This window comes from Myodes glareolus, chromosome 6, assembly GCF_982192425.1.
Source record: "Myodes glareolus chromosome 6, mMyoGla1.1, whole genome shotgun sequence".
NCBI classification, from domain to species: Eukaryota; Metazoa; Chordata; class Mammalia; order Rodentia; family Cricetidae; genus Myodes; species Myodes glareolus.
In genome coordinates this window covers 17367032-17386741 of record NC_142031.1, presented here as the reverse complement: position 1 = coordinate 17386741, position 19710 = coordinate 17367032, and the positions used below count along the sequence as shown (strand labels likewise).

Here is a 19710-nt window from a genome sequence, read left to right as displayed (position 1 = left end):
AAGTATCTGAAAGAGTCACTGACCTGTACTTATTAGGAAATAAACTCAGGAGTAAGAGCACTCAGTTCATGGGCCTCCAGTCTAAAGTGTTGGCTGTAGAAATCTGTTCCCCAAACTGTAGTCAGTTTCTTGGACTGTGCAGAAGGAAAAGAGGACTCCTGCCCCGAAGACAGAATGACATGAGGGAGTAAGGGTGAAGCTTTGTGGGACAAAATGCTTGCTTGGCTCTGGAGAGACCCTGGATCGTGAACCACTCACTCTTAGGGCGCCATGATGTCTTCTATACCTTGACCAATCAGGACCCTTACATATTGGGAACTCTCATTCTAAAACAATCATCGTTTTATATAATCTTTTATGAGTATTCTTTTGAAAGGCCTCCTGTCCTAAAAATCCAAGTCTCAGTGTAAATGAAAAATCACATTTATCTCTTTGGCTGCTGTTATTTAATCTTGAAGGTGCTTGAATTCTAGAGAAACGGTTATGTTTTTTCATGCTATTATTATTATTCAGGACTCTTAGCTTTGTTATACTCAAAATCCATATTTTAAATTTTATTTATTTTGGACCTCACTTTAAACTCACTGATATTTGGCTTATTTCAAGATGACCTTACTCAGTAACCCAGGGTGACCTCAAATTCATGACAGTCCTCTTTCCTCAGCTTCCCTGTTGCTGGGATTACAGGGGCATCACCGTAGCTAATGTTTGCTCTCCCAGGACCCCAGCACACTAAAACCAAAGCTGGGTAATGATAAGTAGGATGTTAGATCAGAATTGTGTACACAGTGTCTGCTAACTGTAAAGTCAGAAGTGATTCCCCCCTCCCCCAATCTTGGGATCTTACTGTAATTCATAATCATTTAAAAGCTAAAATAGCAAAATTCATTTGAAAGTTTTCAGTGAGATTCTAGTAGATGATTGGACAGGTTACCTTTAACCTACCTGCCTTTGAGTACATATTCATTGAGTATCTTTATTGTCCAAGGACTTCCTTCTTATAGTGGTTAATTCTTTTTGTCTTCAGGGACAAGGTCTCACCGTAGCTCAAGCTGGTCTGGAGCTCACCATGTAGCTCCTGCTGGCCTCAAATATGGGTGACCCTCCCACTTTAGTCCCCTGAGTGCTGGGATTATAGATGAGAGCCACCACTGCCAACTTCCATAGGCAGATCAGTTTGCCCCTCCCAACCCTGCCTGCTGTTCACCTTTCCGTGTATGCTGGAAGAACAGAACCTGGAGAATTATTCCTTAAATGGGAACCTGTATCAATCCCTCACTCCCCTTGAAAATACTCAAAACTTTACTCTCTGAATTTGTATAGAAAGTATTTGATATTGAAGACTTTATTTCCCACAGATAAGGATCACTCCCCCCCACACACACCTTTCTTTTACACTCAGCCTAAACCTGATAAACAGCACAGAATGAGGGAAGGCAGTGTTTTGAATATAATTGGCTATGGTATGATTTGGGGGTCTGGGGTGATACTAGTACTGGGGATTGAACAAGGGCAGCGCACATTCAGGGCGGTCTCTCTACTCTGAGCTGTGTGCCTCACTAAAAGCATGTATGTATTATTGTTTTGCTTTTCATTTGTTGATGGTGTTAGGGATTCGGCCCAGGGCTGCACTCATGTTAGGCAAATAGCGCATCATTGAACTACACCCCAGTCCTTGTCTTGCTGATACTTGTAGGGTGCCACAACCATTTTACCTATCCAGTGTCTGACGGTCTCCTCTTATATATTTTGTTTGTATGTATAATTAACTTTTCTATATCTCTTTTCTTCCAAAAAGCTCAAAATGCTTCACATATCTTATCTTTTACACTCAGCAACATCTCTGTGAGGTAGGTAGAAGGCAGGTATTATTACCTTCATTTTGCAAATTAAAGATCTGAAGCATAGAGAGTTTAAGTGACTTGCTCACGTTGAGTTTCTCAAGGCAGAACTTGGATTAGACTTTGGTCTCAGCAGGCAGTTGCCGTCTCCCCCTGCAGCTGCCTAGTGCTGCCCTTTGCTGTCCAGTTCAGTGCAAAAGTGGATCTGACACTTCCAATTTTTTTTTTTGTCCAAACATTGAGATGTCTTAAATAAAATGAAGTGGGAGTTAACTTTCTGGATGTGTGACTCTGGGGAGTGTGAAACTGGTCAAAATCAGCTTTGCGTTAAAGTGTCTGCCCCTCAGATCTCGCCAGAAGTAGCACACGATACAAATACATAAATTCAACCTTTGTATGTTTTCTTCTATGTTTTATGCTGGGACTCACTGGAGATCTTTGTAAGTAATCAAAGTTGTCCCTTTATTTTTAACTTTGCCTTTTGGGACTCTGGGACTCCCTCTCCCCAAGTTAAAATTTGTTTTGAAATGTCTGGTGTTCCTAATTTTCGAACTTGAAAATTGGTAATTCTGTTCTAGTGTACTCTGCCCTAGAACTTATTTCAAATGCATTATTTTCTTGAAATTAATAACAATGAAATTAATAGCTCGTAACACAGACTTTGGGGGAAATCATAAATACTTTTTCTTAACACCAGACCATCTTGTGAAGTGTGGTTGTAGGTGACAAGGTTAAATTTGTAGCTCAGCTCGATCCTGACTTCTCATTTTAATCTTCAGATATATATCACACACTTGTGCAGAGTAAGGGATGAGGTGATGATTTTCCATCCGGCACCCAAGTGTCTTCATGGAAGCTCTGCTGTGCTCTCAAGCAAGGCACTTCTCTCTGTGGATGCCTCTTGTAGAATGTGGCTAATAATACCCGCCGATCCCATAGGGCTCTGTGCAGATGTGTTTCCATGCGCAATGCGAGGTCACAGAAGTGCTAGCTAACTGGGATTTGTAGTCACACATCAGACACCTCCCATTGATTCTTCTGATCCTGCTGACTTTGGACAAAGTTTGCACTGTCTTTTGAGGACGATGACTTTGGATCACTTAGTCCAAAAACTGTAAAAGTACATAGTTTCTTCCCATTCCTTTTTTACTCAGAGCCCTATGAATTTGTCTCTCTTGAATGGCTGCAAAAGTGGTTGGATGAATCAACACCCACCAAACCTATTGATAATCATGCTTGCCTATGTTCCCATGACAAGCTTCATCCAGATAAAATATCAATTATGAAGAGAATATCGGAATATGCGGCCGACATTTTCTACAGTCGATATGGAGGAGGTCCAAGACTAACTGGTAAGTCAGAGCATCTATCCTCTCAGCTTACACTCTACTCTCTGAGATCAGTACTAGATGACAACCTGAAGTTAACTTATACTTTGCAAAATGGACTTGCCAAGTAGAGCTGAAGTGAACAGGCAACTGGTGGAGAGCAGACAGAATAGATTCCCAGCACATACAATAATCTTTCTAAAAGCCTTGAGCCTTTGTTTGCAAAGTTCATTCTAGTCTTGTTTGTGTAGGTTTGGGAAATTGCTTCTTAGTTTCTAAATCTGCTTAGTTCTTCCTTGAATGCACAGAAGCTATATATAGCCCAAAATAGCCAATCTGTTTAGTTTTGGCTACTTCTTCTCAAGCAATTGTTTACTTATTTCTATTTAAAATTTTATTTATTTAGTATGTCTCCACTACATGCCTCACAGGTTTTTGTTTTTTTTTTAATGAGCGACTGGCAACATGGATTCTTTTCTAATCTCCAATGAGGCTCGGGGAATTGCATGACCTCCAGTTCCTCTTTTCTGAAGTGAAGTGCTATTTTTGGTTATGCATAGCATTTTATTATATGCTCTAGGCCTTTTACACTCTAAAGCACTCACCGTCCAGAATTAATAAATTACACAATGGGGAAACTTTATGGTTTAAAAAATTTTTTCCGGGGGGGGGGGTGTTCTCTATCTCCATGGCTGTCCCTCTTCATAAACAAGCCGGCTTTGAACTCAGAGAACCACCCACCTCTGCCTCCCAAGTGCTGGAACTAAAGGTGCATATCACCACTGTCTGGCTAAATCTTTTTATAGGTGTTTTGACTGCATGTGTGTCTGTGTACAATGTGTATGCCTGGTGCCAAGGAGGGCAGAAGGGGCATCATTCCCTGGAAATGTAGTTATGGATGTGAGCCACCATGTTGATCTTGGGAATTGAACCTGGGTCCTCTGCAAGAACAAGTGCTTTTAACCATTGAGCCATCTCTCCGACTCCCGTAAGATCTTTCAAGGAATCACATTTCAGGACCAATGTGATGTTGTAGGTGAAAGCACTTGCCACAAATCCCATTGACCTGAGTGCTTCCTGGGACCCCCTTGATGGAAAAAAACAGAGTCCATGTAGTCCTCAGATGTGTACTGTGGCACACGCATGTGCACGTGTATTATATACTCACAGTAATAATAAATGAAATTTAAACTCAGAAAAGAATAACATTGCATGTGATTTCTAGAGCATCTATGCACTTGTGTCATGTCCTCTATTGTTCTCATCCCTTCGATGTTCTGTGCTTGGGAAGTCATGTCTTCATGAAGACCATTACATGTATAGTTGTCAGATAATGTTGTTGACCCTCCCTCCTCTAGTTAGATTCATTCGTTTGATTAACTACAATAGTTGATAAACACTGTCTTCATTATTTAGAAAACTTAATGTATGAGTGTCTAGATCAACAAAATCAGAATATAGTAAGATTGTTGTAATAATTTGGTTTGGCCAGGTGTGGTAGCACATGCCTTTAATCCCAGCACTCAGGAGTAGTGGCAGGGAGAATTCTGTGAGTTCAAGGTCTCCCAGGGCTGTTAAACAGAGAAACCCTGTTTTGGGGAGTGGTGGGGATTTAGATTTAAATTTAAATTTTAAAATCTAAATTTTGGTTTAGATTTAAAATTCTTGTGTATTTTGTTTAGTACTGGAAACATTCTCATAGGAAGTCTGTGTGAGAATGAAGTTTATTTTCGATGTCTTTCTTGCCTTTAGTGAAAGCCCTGTGTAAGGACTGTGTTGTAGAACGTTGTCGTGTACTGCGCCTGAAGAGCCAATTAAACGAAGATTACAAAACCGTCAACAATTTGCTGAAAACAACAATGAAGGGGTATGTTACACAGCATACTGTTTATAAGAGCCTACAACATTGCCAGGCAGTAATCAGACAGCTGCTTACTCATTTTAGGAAAGAGTTGACTGTTAAGTGGAAGGTCAGTAGTGGAGCAGTTCTCAAGTAAAAATGTGTACCTTGAGCATAGCTAGGAATCCAGCTGTATTCCTAGCACTTTAGAGGCTAAGACAGGAGGACATCTTGGGCTACAGGAGCCAGTGAACATCCTTTTACACACACACACACACCAGTATTCACTTACATGTGTATGTGTGTGTGTTCATGTTTGTGGGCGTGTGCACGTTTCCTGAACCATGTAGACATGAAAGAGTACAACTTTTCAGTTGGTGGTTCTCTCATTTCACTGTGTAGGTCTAAGGGATTGAACTCAGGTCCTGCCATGCTTGGCAGCAAGCGCCTTTACTGCTGAGCCCAGGATGCTTAACAAAAATATTTTTCTTTCTGTGGTTGGGGAGATGATCTTGTAGACCGTGGGCTTGCCTTGCTAATGTGAAGATGAGTTCAGATCCTGAATAGCCACATAAAGAGTTACATGGTCGTCCCAGGAGGCAGAAGTGGGGGATTCCTGGGACAAACTAGAAGCAGTGAGCTCCAGGTAAAGAGACCCCTCCTCAGTGAATACGGGGAAGACCACTGACTTTGCACTTCTAAACATACATGTGCACTTTGTACCTTTAAGCATATGTGTGCACATGTACCTTTAAACATCCCAAAACACACCGCATACACATTTCTTAGTTTAATTTAAAAACTTTAGTTATTTTATGTGTAGGTGTTTTGCCTGCATGTACATCATGTTTCCCACAGAAAGTGCAAATGGTCACCGGATCCCTGGGGACTAGAATACAGACAGTTGTGAGCCACCATATGGGTTCTCTTGAACAAACTCAGGTCGTTTGAAAATACAGCCAGTGCTCTTAACCACTGAGCCCTCTTTCCAGCCCTTAAACCAGAATTTTGTTTTGTTTGAAACAGGGTTTCTCTGAGTAGCTCTGGCTGTCTTAGAACCTTCTTTAGACCAAATTGGCCTTGAACTCACAGTCCACCTGCCTCTCTGCCTCCTGCAGGTTAGAATTAAAGGCATGTGCCACCATCACCCAGCTAAATTAGAATTGTTTTAAAAAATGAATTTTTGCAGTGCTTACTCTGTGAAAATAAATTGACTCAGACACAGCCTTCGCTCTATAAAAGAGGAAGGGGAGAGGTCTGGACCTGACCATGTGAGCCAGTACTCAGGCTTAGAGTACAGAAAGCTTGTCTGGAGAACCATCACTCAGGCCTGGGAAGGTAGTGTCTCCTTCGGCAAGGATGAAGTGATGTTGAGACGAACGGGGAACTCAGTGGGTGTTGGGTGTCAAACCCCACTCCACAGAGCACTTCTAATTCAACCAAGAGTCATTAAGTGATGGCCCTTGCTGTGTTCATGTCATTTGTTCCTAAGTATCTCCCTAGCAGACCTAAACCTGGTCTCCCTTTGGGTCAGTTCTACAAGGTCTCCTCTGTGGCTTGAATGACATCACTAAGGGCGTGTATGCCCGAGTATCTTTGTGCCAACTTAAAGGTACAGCTGTGTGTGCTGAGAGTAGTGATCAAGTGAAAGAAAGTTGAATATGATTGAAATGGATTTGCACTCAACGTATGAGAAAGAGAGCATGATCTAGAATGGAAACAAAGCCATAGACACCTGGGGTTCAATAGTGAGGCATGAAAATGACTCAAATCAGGAGTTGGATTAAAAACAGTTGTGTGCACAGTAGTGATTTGACTGTTCATAATCATTTTAGTTGTGGGCTTCAGGGGAAAGACATAAAAGGAGGGAACACTTAGAGTCGCCTGCTAGGGTTTAACATTCTCTCTTTTCCACAGCAATGATGGATTTTGGGTGGGAAAGTCTTCCTTGCGCTGCTGGCGCCAGCTGGCTCTTGAACAACTAGATGAGCAAGATGGTGAGACGGAGCAAAGCAACGGGAAGATAAACGGGAGCCCCTTCAATAAAGGTGATGGGGGAATCCATGACTCCAGAGTTAGAACCTTTGTAGTTTTTTTGGTGGGGTGTGGCTTTGCTCTCTGTATCCATGGGGTTCCTTCCACCACCCCAGCTGCTGCTGTTTTTGCACTGAAGGTTTTTATGCCTAACCTTTTTCTTGAACATTCACGTGTGCTTGCAGAGTTGTAGTGTCTCCATGGCAAAGCTGCACGGTGGTCCCCTACTGCCGTTTCCCCACAACTACACTGTGTTCAACTTGCTCATGTGCTCCATGGGAAGCACTAAGCCTGGCCTTTCAATCTTCATTTTCAGTAAAATTGCCTTAATAAAAATTTATGCCCCTGTATGTTAAGATGTTTATTAAGTCTCAAGTTCTCAGAAACAGCTAAGGGCAAACAATAGATGTTCAAGCTTTTGAAATTCCACTCACAGACTCAACGGAGCCTTGGGGGCATCTCCCTTAGTGAGCTCTGGGCTCAAGTGCCACCTAGTCAGTCACGTGCAGAGTTCATGTCAGTTCTGCTCCAGCCTCCAGGGAAGCGGGGAGGGTAACGGGCGTCAGAAAGCTCTGCAGGCTGTTGAGCTCAGCACAGTTTGGCTTTAGGATAGCAGCCAATGACCAATGTGACCTCTGCACTCTGCCTCAAAGAGGGCAGGGTTTGGAAAACTTGTTACTTGTTCTTTCTTTTTGAGCCCTGATTTCAGACAGGAAATCATGTTATTGTAAACCTAGCAATAGACAGATGCCAAAAGCATTTAGAATAACTTACTTAAGTCTAAAGTAAAGACTTGTGATTTTGGCCATCACTAATTTTTAGGTCAATTATACTCACTAGTGCTGTATAGTTAGTGACTTGTGAATAGTTATTTTCCCCTGATTTCCTCCCTCACACCCCCTTTGTTTTGTTATTTTACGGTACTTGACCTAGAACCCAGGGTCTCACACTAGCTAGGCAAGTATGCTACCTCTGCACTAACTTACAGCTCTATTGATTTTATTCCCAAATACTTACATTTATATGCTTGTATTTTTGTTGTTTTGTTTTTGTTTTTCGGGACAGGGTAACTCTGTATAGCCCTGTCCTGAAACTAACTCTTTAGACCAGTCTGTTCTTCAACTCAGAGATCACTTACATCTTACTACTACTGGGATTAAAGGTGTTCGTTCGCCACTACTGTCCTGCTATTATATTAAATTGTTAAGCTTTGTTGGAATCATGTATTTTCCACACTTAAGCATTATTTCTACTCCTTGCCTCCTTCCCTCCCTTCCTCCCTCCCCATCTCGCGTCCTTCATTCTTCCTTCCCTCCCTCCCTTCCCCTCCTTTCCTCTCTTCTCTCCTTTCTTGTTTCCTTTGTGTGTGTGGGGGGGCAGGGTATCACGCTCACTGTTTAGCACTGGCTGGCCCGGAACTTGACATCTTCCTGCCTCACTCTACTGCTGTAGTTACAAGTGCGCACCACACCTGACTAAGCATTACAGCTTATAATCTCTGTACTTAACATGGATTCCCAGATGATGCTCCTGTTAGAAAGGAGCTGTTCTAGTTTGTGTCTTGAATGGGCAGGGGGACTAAACTCACCATTGCTGGCTGAGCGTGTTGTCTGCTGCTTAGCTGGATTCCCATTCTCTTGAGCTGCGCGTTTTCAAATTTTAGGTTTTCTTTTCTTTTTTCATTTTAGACAGTTTCACTGTAGCCCTGGCTGTCCTGGAACTCACTATATAGTACAGGCTGGTCTCAAAATGGCAAAAATGTGCCTGCCTCTGCCTTCCAAATCCTGGGAATATAGGTGCCCCACCATGACCTGCAGTTAGTTTTTCTTTTGATTAAAATATTTTATTGATCTGGAGAGATGTTTCAGTGGCTGCTCTTTCAGAGGACCCATGTTCAAGTCCTAGCGTCCACAAAGTGGCTTACAGTGCCTGTCAACACCAGTTGCAGGGGAGCTAATGCCCTCTTCTGGCCTCTTTGCCACCGAGGCTACACGCGAGTGCTCAAACACTTGGAGTTCTTCACATATCAGCTCTTCATTTTATGTAGACTTAGAAAATAGAAATGTCTTTATGTTGATTGAGCTATCTTCAAAATATTTTCCATTTTGCTTTCCCTGTAATAGTCCTAATTTCAACTCCTCTTTCCATTCTTTTGGGGGGGGGTATTTTTGTTTTGAGACAGGATCTCTTATGTAGCTCTGCCTGTCTTGGAACTTATTATGTTGGCCAGGCCAGCCTTGAACTCACATAGATCCATCTGCCTCTGGATTGCTGTTGTCAAAATTGTGCACCAGTACACTCAGCCTCAGACGTTTTGAAGCTTAAAGTACATAAGTGTAGCGATGTGTCGTTCCTCCCACCCCCAGGCCCTGCCAGGAGGCAAGAAACCTGCTGGCGTTTCAGGGGCAGTGCTGCACTGCTGGCTGCACAGGCACTGTATGGGTGTGTGTACTAACCGAATCTATTTCACGTTTCCACAGTCAGTGTGTGGGGACAGAGGAAGTGAGCGTTCTTACGCGTTATGCTCCGTGATGTCCAGTTTACCTGCAGTGCTTCACCCCTGTGCTGTTTTCCCAGCAGGCCAGAGAGTCAGCTGCATGTGTAACTGGCACTCACTGCTCTGTGATGGGCGCAGGCTCCTGGATGACTGGCAGCGGTAGATGCTTGCCTCTGACTTGCTAATATCGAGAGTTTAGGAGTCTGATACATGAGATTAACTTGGTGTTGACACTTACCTTTTCCAAAGTTATTATTGAGGTTAGCATCTCACATTCAAGAAGTAACTTCTGTTTGTGACAGAGATGACAGAATGTATCTGGTTGTGTTCTTGGGCCCAGTTCTCTACCTGAGGTTTTTTTGGGCATGGGTCTGTTTTGGTGTTTTTGACACACTGGGAATCAAACTCAGAGACTTGCACATGCTGAGTAAGTGTTCTACCATTGTAAATCACTTGTCACATTTCCCCCACTTTGAGGAGCCCCATCGACCAGGCTAACGTTGAATTATAATCCTCTTGCCTTCACCTCCCAAGTACTGGGATCATAGGTGTGTATCTTCGCACGTGGCAGTATAGACTTGAGTGTGTTGAAACTGTCTCCTAACCTGGAAAGCCACTGAAAAACTAGTCCAAGATAGGTGGATCTCTGAGTTTGAGGCCAACTTGATCTACAGTGCAAGCTCCAGGACAGGCTCCCAAGAAAGGGGGGGAGGGGAGTTTGTGAAAAAACAAGTTCAGTCTCCAAATGTTGAAGATTTCTTCCTTGATTGATTTTCAGTGCCTAGGATTATATATAGTGACAGTGTAGGCAAGCAAGGTCAGGGAGGTGTTGACAGTGACACAGACTTCGTAAACATCATGTATCCATGGAAGGATCTGTTGAATCACTGAGGGCAGGGAGGTGAAAGTGACAGTAGATGACACTTGACTAGAGCTAATAGAATATGTAAATTTTAAGATTGAGAAAAAGCGTGTTTTATTGGATAAGCTTTTTTTGTTTGTTTGTTTGTTTGTTTTCCAGACAGGGTTTCATTGTATAACTCTGATCTTAAACTAATTTTGTTGATGAGGCTGTCCTTGAACTCAGATCCACCCGCCTCTGATTCCTAAATGTGACTTTTTTTAACGACAACTTCTCTTTCCTTTATAATAATAATAATAATTAGCTGGACAGTGGTGGCACACACCTTTGATCCCAGCTCTTAGGAGGCAGCAGCAGGCAGATTTCGTAGAGTTTGAGACTAGCCTGGTCTACATAGTTAGTTCCAGGACAGCCAGAGCTGTTGTTACACAGAGAAACCCTATCTCGGAGCCAGGAGGAGACAACTTCCCACACAGGTCAAGCCGGCCCTGATCTTCCCACCTTCATTTTCTGCAGTGCTGGGATCACAGTGCAAGCCAGGGTCATTGCATAACTCTTCAAGTCCTTCGCTGTTGTTGAGGTTTTTCCCCTTTCCTTTTAGGGAAGAGAAGTGTAGCCTTGCTCTGTGCACCTGTACAAGTCTCAGTTGACTTGAATTTTGAGGATTATTTCAAGTTTCTTTGCTTAAAGTTGTGCTGCTTTGAATTTTTAACTACAACAGCCAGAGCTGTAATTGTCTCTTTCTTTTGATTAGATGAATCAAAGGAAGAAAAAAAAGAAGAGGAGGAGGAATTAAATTTTAATGAAGACATCCTGTGTCCTCATGGTAAGCGAGAAGCTTGTATCTGTTGTCCAATCGGCATCAGCTCCCACCATGTTCCTCCCTTTCCCTAAAGTTCTGTTTGGATTTCATTATGTAGTCCAGGTTCGCTATCATCAACTGAGAATTCTTTTGCCTCTACCTCCTAAGTGCTGGGATTACAGGAATGTGTCAGTACATCTTCCTGAGAATTCTTTTTATCCTGACCCCATAGCAAGTTCTAAGCCAACCAAGGTAATACCCATTGGTTTTAAATTTAATTCTTGATTTTCTTTTATACTGCATTTATTTGTTCGTTCATTCATTTATTCATTCATTTATTGAGAAACCTCAGTAGCTCTGGCTAGTTTCAAACTCAAATTAATCCCCATGACTCAGCTCCTGGGTACTGAAACCAGGCTAGACCAAGTTTTGAATCCCATTTTCTCAACCTTTGGGTGCCAACACCAGGTCTGTGGGTCAGGTCTGTAGCATAGTAAATCTGGTGGCATATTATTTTAATTTTTAACACATCTGTGTGAGTATGTGTCTACGAGTGCTGGCCTCTGCAGAGGCCAGAGACATTGGAGCTCTTCAAGTGGAATCACAGGTAGTTAAGCTGCCTGATGTGCATGCTGGGAATCAAACTCCTGTCTTCTGCAAGAACAATACATTCTTTTAACCACTAAGCTCTCTTCCCAGCTCCCGATCACTTCCTTTTAGAAGTTTGTTCTTAGCTTTGTAAACTTCATTATCCTTGTCTGGGGGCAATGCTTCTGTGTGAGGTCATAAAGTCAGCTCTCTGCTTCAGCCTTTACATGATTTGCAAGGTCGAACTCACGTTGGCCAGCTTGTATGGCACCAGTCTTCTGCTCAGCCATCTTGCCTGTCACTCTGGTTACGTCTTGGCTTTTGCCAACAGTGTAATTTTTCTTGTATTGCGTACATCCTGTGTGTGTTGGGGGGATACAGTTGTGTGTGCAGATGTGTCTATACACGGGGCTGGAGAGATGGCACTATAGTTAAGAGCACTTGCTCTTGCAGAAGATCCAGGTTTGGTTCCCAGCATCCATCTGTTCACAACCATCTGTAACTCCATTCCTAGGGGACCCAATGACCTCTTCTGGTTTTTGTGGACACCATATACACATGTGGTACACAGTCATACGTGCAGGCAAAACACCCATGTTCATAAAATAAAAATCAGTCTTAAGGAGAGATTTCCTTTTTACTGGCATGGAGTTCAGTCTGTGTGCTATGTTGTCCGACTAGCTAGCTCAAGCAGATTGTCTGCGTCTGCCTGCCTCATGCTGGGATTACAAGTGTGTGACATCACATCCAGTTTGTTTTACATAGGTTCTGGGAATCAAGTTTAAGTTCTCAGACTTAAAGTAAACACTGATCAACTGAGCTATTTCCCTAGCCATTTATTTCCCTTTAAACTTAAATTTTTTTTTAAAGAGATGATTAGCTCTTTTTTGGAGTCTTCCTGTAGTAGTTTCAAGTCAGTCATAGCTGCCTAATGAGACTCAGTCTAAAAACAAAGGGGAAGAAAAAAATGCGGTTGCTAGACTTCTGAAAATTAATGTAGTTTTGGTGGCGGAAGCTTGAGCTCCATGCCAGATGAGCTACTCAAGACATGGTTCATGTTGCTGGGCTGACAGTGAGTTCAACTAGAAGTGACCCTAGCTCTGCTGAAGTACTTGTGTAGAATTACCTCTTTTGGCTGGAGAGAAGGCTTAGCAGTTAAGAGCACTGGTTACTCTTTCAGAAATCCTTTGTTCAATTCCCAGAATCCTGCTCACAACTATCTATAATGGGGTCTGATGCCCTCCTCTGGCATGCAGGCATACATTCAGATATAAGCACTCATACATATAATATATAAATAAATAAAAAGTAATTATCCTTTTTGTATTTTGGTTTTTCGAGGCAGGGTTTTCTGTCTTGCCCTGGCTCTGTTCTGGAACTCTTCTGTAAACTAAGCTGGCCTCGAACTCACAGAGGTCTGCCTGCCTCTGCCTCCCGAGTGCTGGGATTAAAGGTGTGTGCTATTACTGCCTGGCGGCTCCTTTTTGGTTTTTATTAAGTGTCTTTGTTTTGTTTTTTAATTAAATGTGTGTTTTACCTGAATTTAGTTCTGTACTCTGCATTTGTACATCAGTGCCTGTAGAGGCCAGAAGAGGGCATTGGACCCTCTGAAATTACAGTTGGTTATGAGCAGACTTGTAGGTGCTATGAACTGAACTTGGGTCCTTTGCAAGAGCAACAATCTAGCCCTATTTAAGTATCCTATTTTGCAGCAAAATTTTTATGTCAATATCCTATGCATATTTGATTTGTCTCTGATTTTGTGTAAGTTGCTCATAGGATTGTAACCTAGTTAAGATTTTTCTTTCTCTCATGCAGTTCAACATTTGTATGTTGCTATGTGTGTTTCATCATTCCAATGATTTTTTTTTTTATTTTATGTTCATTGATGTTTTGCTTGCATGCATGTCTGTGTGAGCATGTCAGGTCCCCTGGAACTGAAATTAGAGACAGCTGTGAGCTGCTTGCTATGTGGGTGCTGTTAAATGAAGCTAGATCCCCTGGAAGAGCAGTCAGTGCTCTTTATTGTTGGACCCTCTTTCCATTCCTCATCTTGTATTCTTTGTAAGTGATAACCTTCCTGATGTCAGTGTTTTCGGGGACAGAAGCTGGAGACATCTCTCCTGTTGTCACCCTTAGAACTGGGGAGTTCTCCTAGACTTGTCGGGACCTAACTCAGGCCAATCTTCATTTCATGGCATCACACACGAAAGAATTTTAGGGCTAGTCAGTTTATGAAGTTAGAGATGGGCCTTATACATGTTTTATATCTGTGCATGTGTGTGTACCTTGTGCATGCTGGTACCCATGTAGGCCAGAAGATGGCATCACATTTCCTGACACTGGAATTAAACATGGTTGTGAACTACCATGTGGTGCTCAGAACTGCGCCCAGGTCCTCTGCAAGGATAGCAGCTGTGCTTATCTGCTGGGCCATCTCCAGCCCCTGGGCTTTAATCTTTAAACTTTTTCTGAAATATTGTAATGTGGGTGGGATCTCTCATGCACCATGTCATATGTGTAAATATCAGAATCCCTTTGAGGAAGTAGTTCTCCTGCCTCACCTGGGTTCTAGGGATTCAATTCACGAGTCAATGTAGGGCAGTGAACACCTTTTCCTCTGGTGATAAGTTTATTAAAGCAAAATACAACTGTTTTTGGAATGGTACCTCGGGTCTCCTGTGTATTAGACAACACTTGGGCTGCCACCCTGCCCAGCATGTGAACTTGACTTTCTCCTGCCTCAGTCTTCAAAAGAGCCAGGTTTGAAACCCATCCTTGTTTGAAGCATTCTTCTCTGTGCTTGGAAGATATTTTAGTTTTCTGTTTGTTCCTGTGGGACTTTCTAGAGACTTCTTCCTATCCTTCCTGTCCCTGGCACTTCCAGGTGCAGAAGAAGATTGTTCCTGGCCCTGTGGCAGGGACAGAGAGGTGGGTCAGGTTGGAGGATGGTGAGCTTTAGGAGAGTACTTGCCTGCCACTTCCCTTTAGACAGTTCTACATTGTAGCAGAGGCTGACCTTGAACCTTTGACCTCCTGGGGCTCCAGTTACTATATTTATTTTCCTCTTTAGTCTTATAGTACATCACCACACCTGGCTCAAGGTAGCCTTTTCTTGAGATTATTCAAAGGGTCAGAAGAATTGAGGAATAGAATTAACTCAAGAAGATTACATTTTGTGTTATTAGACCGTACTGGGCATGGCAAAGGTGTCTTTGTTGCTCAGGTGCTGTAGTGGCTACATTTCTTGGTACCTGTAGGTACCTGACCAGTGGGCATGAAAACAACTTGCATGTGGGCCTCTAGCAATGAAACCCATGTCAGTCAGCCCAGTTCACTCATATTTTACTTTGGCATAGTTGAAAAAATAAAACATAACCAGAAGTCAGTCAGGCGATGTCTCTGACAAGCTGGCTGCATGTGATTGAGCAGTAAATCGAGGAGCCTCACTGAAATTACTGTGGTTCTGATTATAGCCCTCCTGACATTACAAAAGTGGCAGAGTGGCCATGACTAGTATTCTTCTCTTGTCTTTTGGGATCTTTGAACAGCCAGAGGATTTTTCAAAAGTAATTGCAGGCTGGATGTGGTGGCCCACGCCTGTACAGCATTCCAGTACAGGAGGTTAAAGGGCCATCCTGACTTACATAGATACATCTTGCTCCAAGAAAACCAAGATAATAGTGCTCAGTGGTTAAGAGCATTGATTGCTCTTCCAGGGGCTCTGATGCCTTCTGACTTACATTGGTATCAGGAACCCATGTGGTGCACTGACAGACATACATTCAGACAAAGCAGCCAAGCATATAAAATAAAATTTAAAAGGGAAAAAAAAGTCCCAAAACCAATTGCAATTAGGGAACAAATTTGGAGGTTGAGTAGCAAGGGCTTAGATTAGTCAGGACATTGTTTTATTACTTAACTTTGATTTAAAGAGAACAGTTTAAGGTCCATACATCCGTGAACATACTGCTAAGATACTTTTAGAAGTCGAGCATAGTCTTTTAAGGGAATTAGCAATTTTGTGTGTGGGTGGAGACGAAGTACTCTTAACCCCTGGGGATGGGGCCAAGGATCCTAAGGTGGGTAGAAGCCTGTGTATGCTCATGCTGACACTGCAGCTAGAGCCGGTGCTGAAACTCACAAATGAATCAGAGGTTACTGAACAGCAGGACAAGAGAGCACTATAGGCTCTCCATTAGGATAGCGAATAGGGATTAGGCTCTGAGTAAAAGTGCTTGTGGTTCAGTCTGACCTATCTGAGTTTGACACCCAGGACTCATGTGGTAGAAGGTGAGAACTGACTCCTACCGGCTGTCATCTGACCTGCACACATGTGCCGTGCACTTACACACCTACACAGGTACACACAGATATATATAGAAAGTTTAAGAAATAGATGTTAACTTCTTTCATCCCTGTTTTTATAAGCAAATTTTTTCTCTTTTAATTTAGGGGGATTAAGCATATCTGAAAATGAAAGGAGGCTTGTTTCTCAAGAGGCTTGGAGTAAACTGCGGCAATACTTCCCAAAGGCTCCTGAGTTCCCAAGTTACAAAGAGTGCTGCTCGCAGTGCAAGGTACTGTGGGAATGGCGTGCCGCTCCCTGGGGAATGGGTGTGTATGTAGAGGGGAACATGTTGTCAAGGGGAGACAGCTTAACTGCTTCCATCTTTTTCAGATATTAGAACGAGAAGGGGAAGAAAATGAAGCCTTACATAAAATGATCGCAAATGAACAGAAAGCTTCCCTTCCGAATTTGTTTCAGGACAAAAACAGACCATGTCTCAGTAACTGGCCAGAGGTACCACAGAGAGGGAAAAAGTTCCACAACCTTAAAGGCCTCAGCCAAAAGTATTCCAGATCTTTCCAGACCTCTTCTTTTCACATCGTTTCCTAATTGGGGGATATACTAGCTCACCATTTCCATTTTACTGCACAGCTTGATGGGGGACACACTGGGTATGGTCACTCAGATCTATGACCCCAGCAGTGTGGGAGGCTGCAGGAGGATTGTGTTCTGAGTTTGAGGACAACCTGAGCTACCTAGCAAGTTACATGACAACGTGAACTTGAAAAAGAAAATCACCTTGACAATTTAAGGGAGGCAGAGGGGAGATGAAACTAACACATTCTGTTTGTGCTTCTTGTTTCCAGGATACGGACACTCTCTATATTGTGTCACAGTTTTTTTTAGACGAGTGGCGGAAATTTGTTAGGTAAAAAAAGAAATTTCTTTACGTTTTGTGGGTTGACTGGCAGTTTTAAAAAATTCATGGATTCCCTTAATGGTGCATTTGTGATTACTTTTCCTGGCACACACGGACAACCTTTGTTTTCTACGAAGTTACACAACTAAACCCAGAACATATATTTAATTAATAACATCCATTTACATGTATCTCTAGTTTAAAGTTATTATTTAAAAGAAATGTTGTGGAGCCAGGTGTAATGGTGCACGCTTTTAATCCCAGCTTTCGGGAGGCAGAGGCAGGCAGATCTCTTGAGTTTGAAGACAGTCTGGTCTACATAGTGAGTTCCAGGGCAGCAAGGGCTACACAGTGAGACCCTGTCTTAAAAACCAAAATAAATAAGTGAATAAATAAAATGTTACAGGCTGTGGACATTCGTGGCTCAGTTGTTAGAAGCACACATGACACGAGCTTTTGCATCTGCATAACTGTGCAAATGAAGGCTCACTTGTAGTTAAGTTCTCAGAAGGCGGAGCCTGGGAGTCTCCAGAACCTGTTTGCTAGTTGAATAGCCCATCTAGGTGAGCTCTGGCTTCAAGTAAGGGGCTCGGGAAAGTCATGAAGACTCCTGCTATCATCCTTGGGTTTTTCGCACACTTGTACTAGTACACACGTGTCTACATTTATACGACAAGCATACATATTACCCCCACCCCGCTAAAAATTTAAATCTGTCAGGGAATGGCGTCACAAGTCCCAGCACTTGGGAGACAGAGGTAGGCAGATCTCAGCGAGGTTAAGGCCAGCCTGGTCTACAAAGCAAGTTCCAGGACAGCCATATCTACACAGAGAAACCCTGTGTCGAAAAATCAAAAATAAAGAAAGAACTCTCCTCATGCAGTAGTGTGTTGAATTTACCTCCTGTCTTGTTTGAATAGAAAGCCTGCAAGGTCTACTCCTGTGTCATCAATTGGGAACTCTGCCCTTCTGTGTCCACACGGAGGACTCATGTTTACATTTCCTTCCCTCACCAAAGAAGACTCGAAACTGTGAGTTTCTTCTCTTCATGTGGCTCTCTGTCTCCAGTGATCAAGTGTGGTTAGGGGATTTTTGTCTGGCATGAAGGTCTCTTAGGAATTCGCTGAGCTACTCCACTGTGCTCCTTCTAAATATGACCTATGACTGGACACCTGTCTTTAAAAAGAGGTGGATTGGCTGCTTCTTCATGCAGGATGTACAGCACCCGGGGAAATTTGTTCTTGTCTTTTATTCTCCCACGGTCAACAAGCTACTTGGATGTTTTCCTTTGCTGCTGTCTGGCAGTCTGTCTCTAGGTCAGCTTCATCACCTGTCATAGTCAGTGTAGTCTTGGTTGTATTAGGTTTGTGCAAAAGGAATTGCAGTTTCAGACTGAAAAATTTAGATTAAAACAAGACTCAAACATTTTTATTAATCAGTTCTGGAACCATTGCAAACATTTTTTGCCAATGAGAAATATATGTATTCTAGTACTTTCAACTCTGCGCTCAGCATTTTCTGCAACCTGCTGGCAGTGGAAGTGTTTTCTCTGTGAGAAAGTCAAGATGCTTGAAGGTAGTCAGTTGGTCAGAAGAAATGAGTTGAAGGTGATGGATGAGACAAAACTTCTCAGCCCTGTTCATTCATCTCTTCAAGTTGTGTGGTTGAGCGTTATAGAGAGCTAGGCCCTTTCTGTTAACTAATTCTGACAGGCTGTGGGTGCTCCAGTTTCTGGTGCATCTCCTTGATTTGTTGAGTGTGGTTCTCAGGGGTAAGGGTTTTGTGGGTTGGCTTTGGAGTTTCTCAGGCCAGCCATTGAACCGGCTCTACCAAGCATCATATACAGTCTACACAACAAAATTGGATTGAGTAATGGTTCTTCATTGCACACAATTAAGATAGGACAGTAGTTCAAAATCACACACACCAACTCACCCACACCTTACAAGACACCCAGTTGCCCAGCCTTTTTACCTTTCCTTCAAATAGCAGAATAATAGTCCACACTGAGTTCATTGGCAACCTTTGCCTACTTAAAAGGGTCAGCCTCAGTAATTGATCCCAATGGGTCATTTGTTGTCCAGCTTCTATACTTCTCATCTCCTTTGAAAAACATTTTGGATTTCCACTGCACTGTACATTCTTAGCAGTTCTTTGAACCAATGCTGTGTTTATTGCAAGTTGTCTCTGCTGGTTTACAACCCATAAAATGAAAATTGCTTGAATTTGGTTTTTATCTAACATCATTATTAAGTAATACCATAATATTAAGTAAACATAAAATTGATACCAATAGTCATTAGCTAAGTACAAAGTGAGAAATGTATATCCAAATGATGTATGACATTACCACATCAATTAAAAATGTTTTCTCATTTCACATGGCAATTTCAGCAATGTGGTTTACAGTTGCATTTGCACAGAGCTGTCTTTTCTACAGCTGTCAACTCTTTAGAGAGAAGAGAAGGAGGCTGGCACAGCAGCACATAAGTAAATAGAAGAATTAAGAAATGCCGTGGGATGAAGCTGGACTAAGCTTATTTGTATTTTAATGATTTTTGAGGTCATTTAAAGAAAATCACTGAAAAAATGCATATTTTCTAGACTCGTCACTTCTTCCATTGCTGTGTTGCCATTATGACCATTAGATGTTTAGAAACAGATGGTCTTAGAGCTGGGGATGTAGCCGAGAGACTAGAGCCTAACAT

At 42.5% G+C, this 19710-nt stretch overlaps 1 protein-coding gene across 3 annotated transcripts in view; it reads left to right on the top strand.

Annotated features, from left to right (window-relative positions):
• The window catches only part of Usp48 (ubiquitin specific peptidase 48), a 72821-nt gene that overhangs the window by 30183 nt on the left and 22928 nt on the right, over positions 1 to 19710 (top strand). For all 3 annotated transcript variants that reach the window (XM_048443288.3, XM_048443287.3, XM_048443289.3), the window contains 8 exons: positions 2996 to 3193; positions 4922 to 5036; positions 6927 to 7057; positions 11157 to 11228; positions 16248 to 16372; positions 16474 to 16596; positions 16950 to 17011; positions 17923 to 18033. In XM_048443288.3, coding sequence (XP_048299245.1) covers positions 2996 to 3193; positions 4922 to 5036; positions 6927 to 7057; positions 11157 to 11228; positions 16248 to 16372; positions 16474 to 16596; positions 16950 to 17011; positions 17923 to 18033 — 937 coding nt within the window. The remainder of the gene's footprint in view (positions 1 to 2995; positions 3194 to 4921; positions 5037 to 6926; positions 7058 to 11156; positions 11229 to 16247; positions 16373 to 16473; positions 16597 to 16949; positions 17012 to 17922; positions 18034 to 19710) is intronic.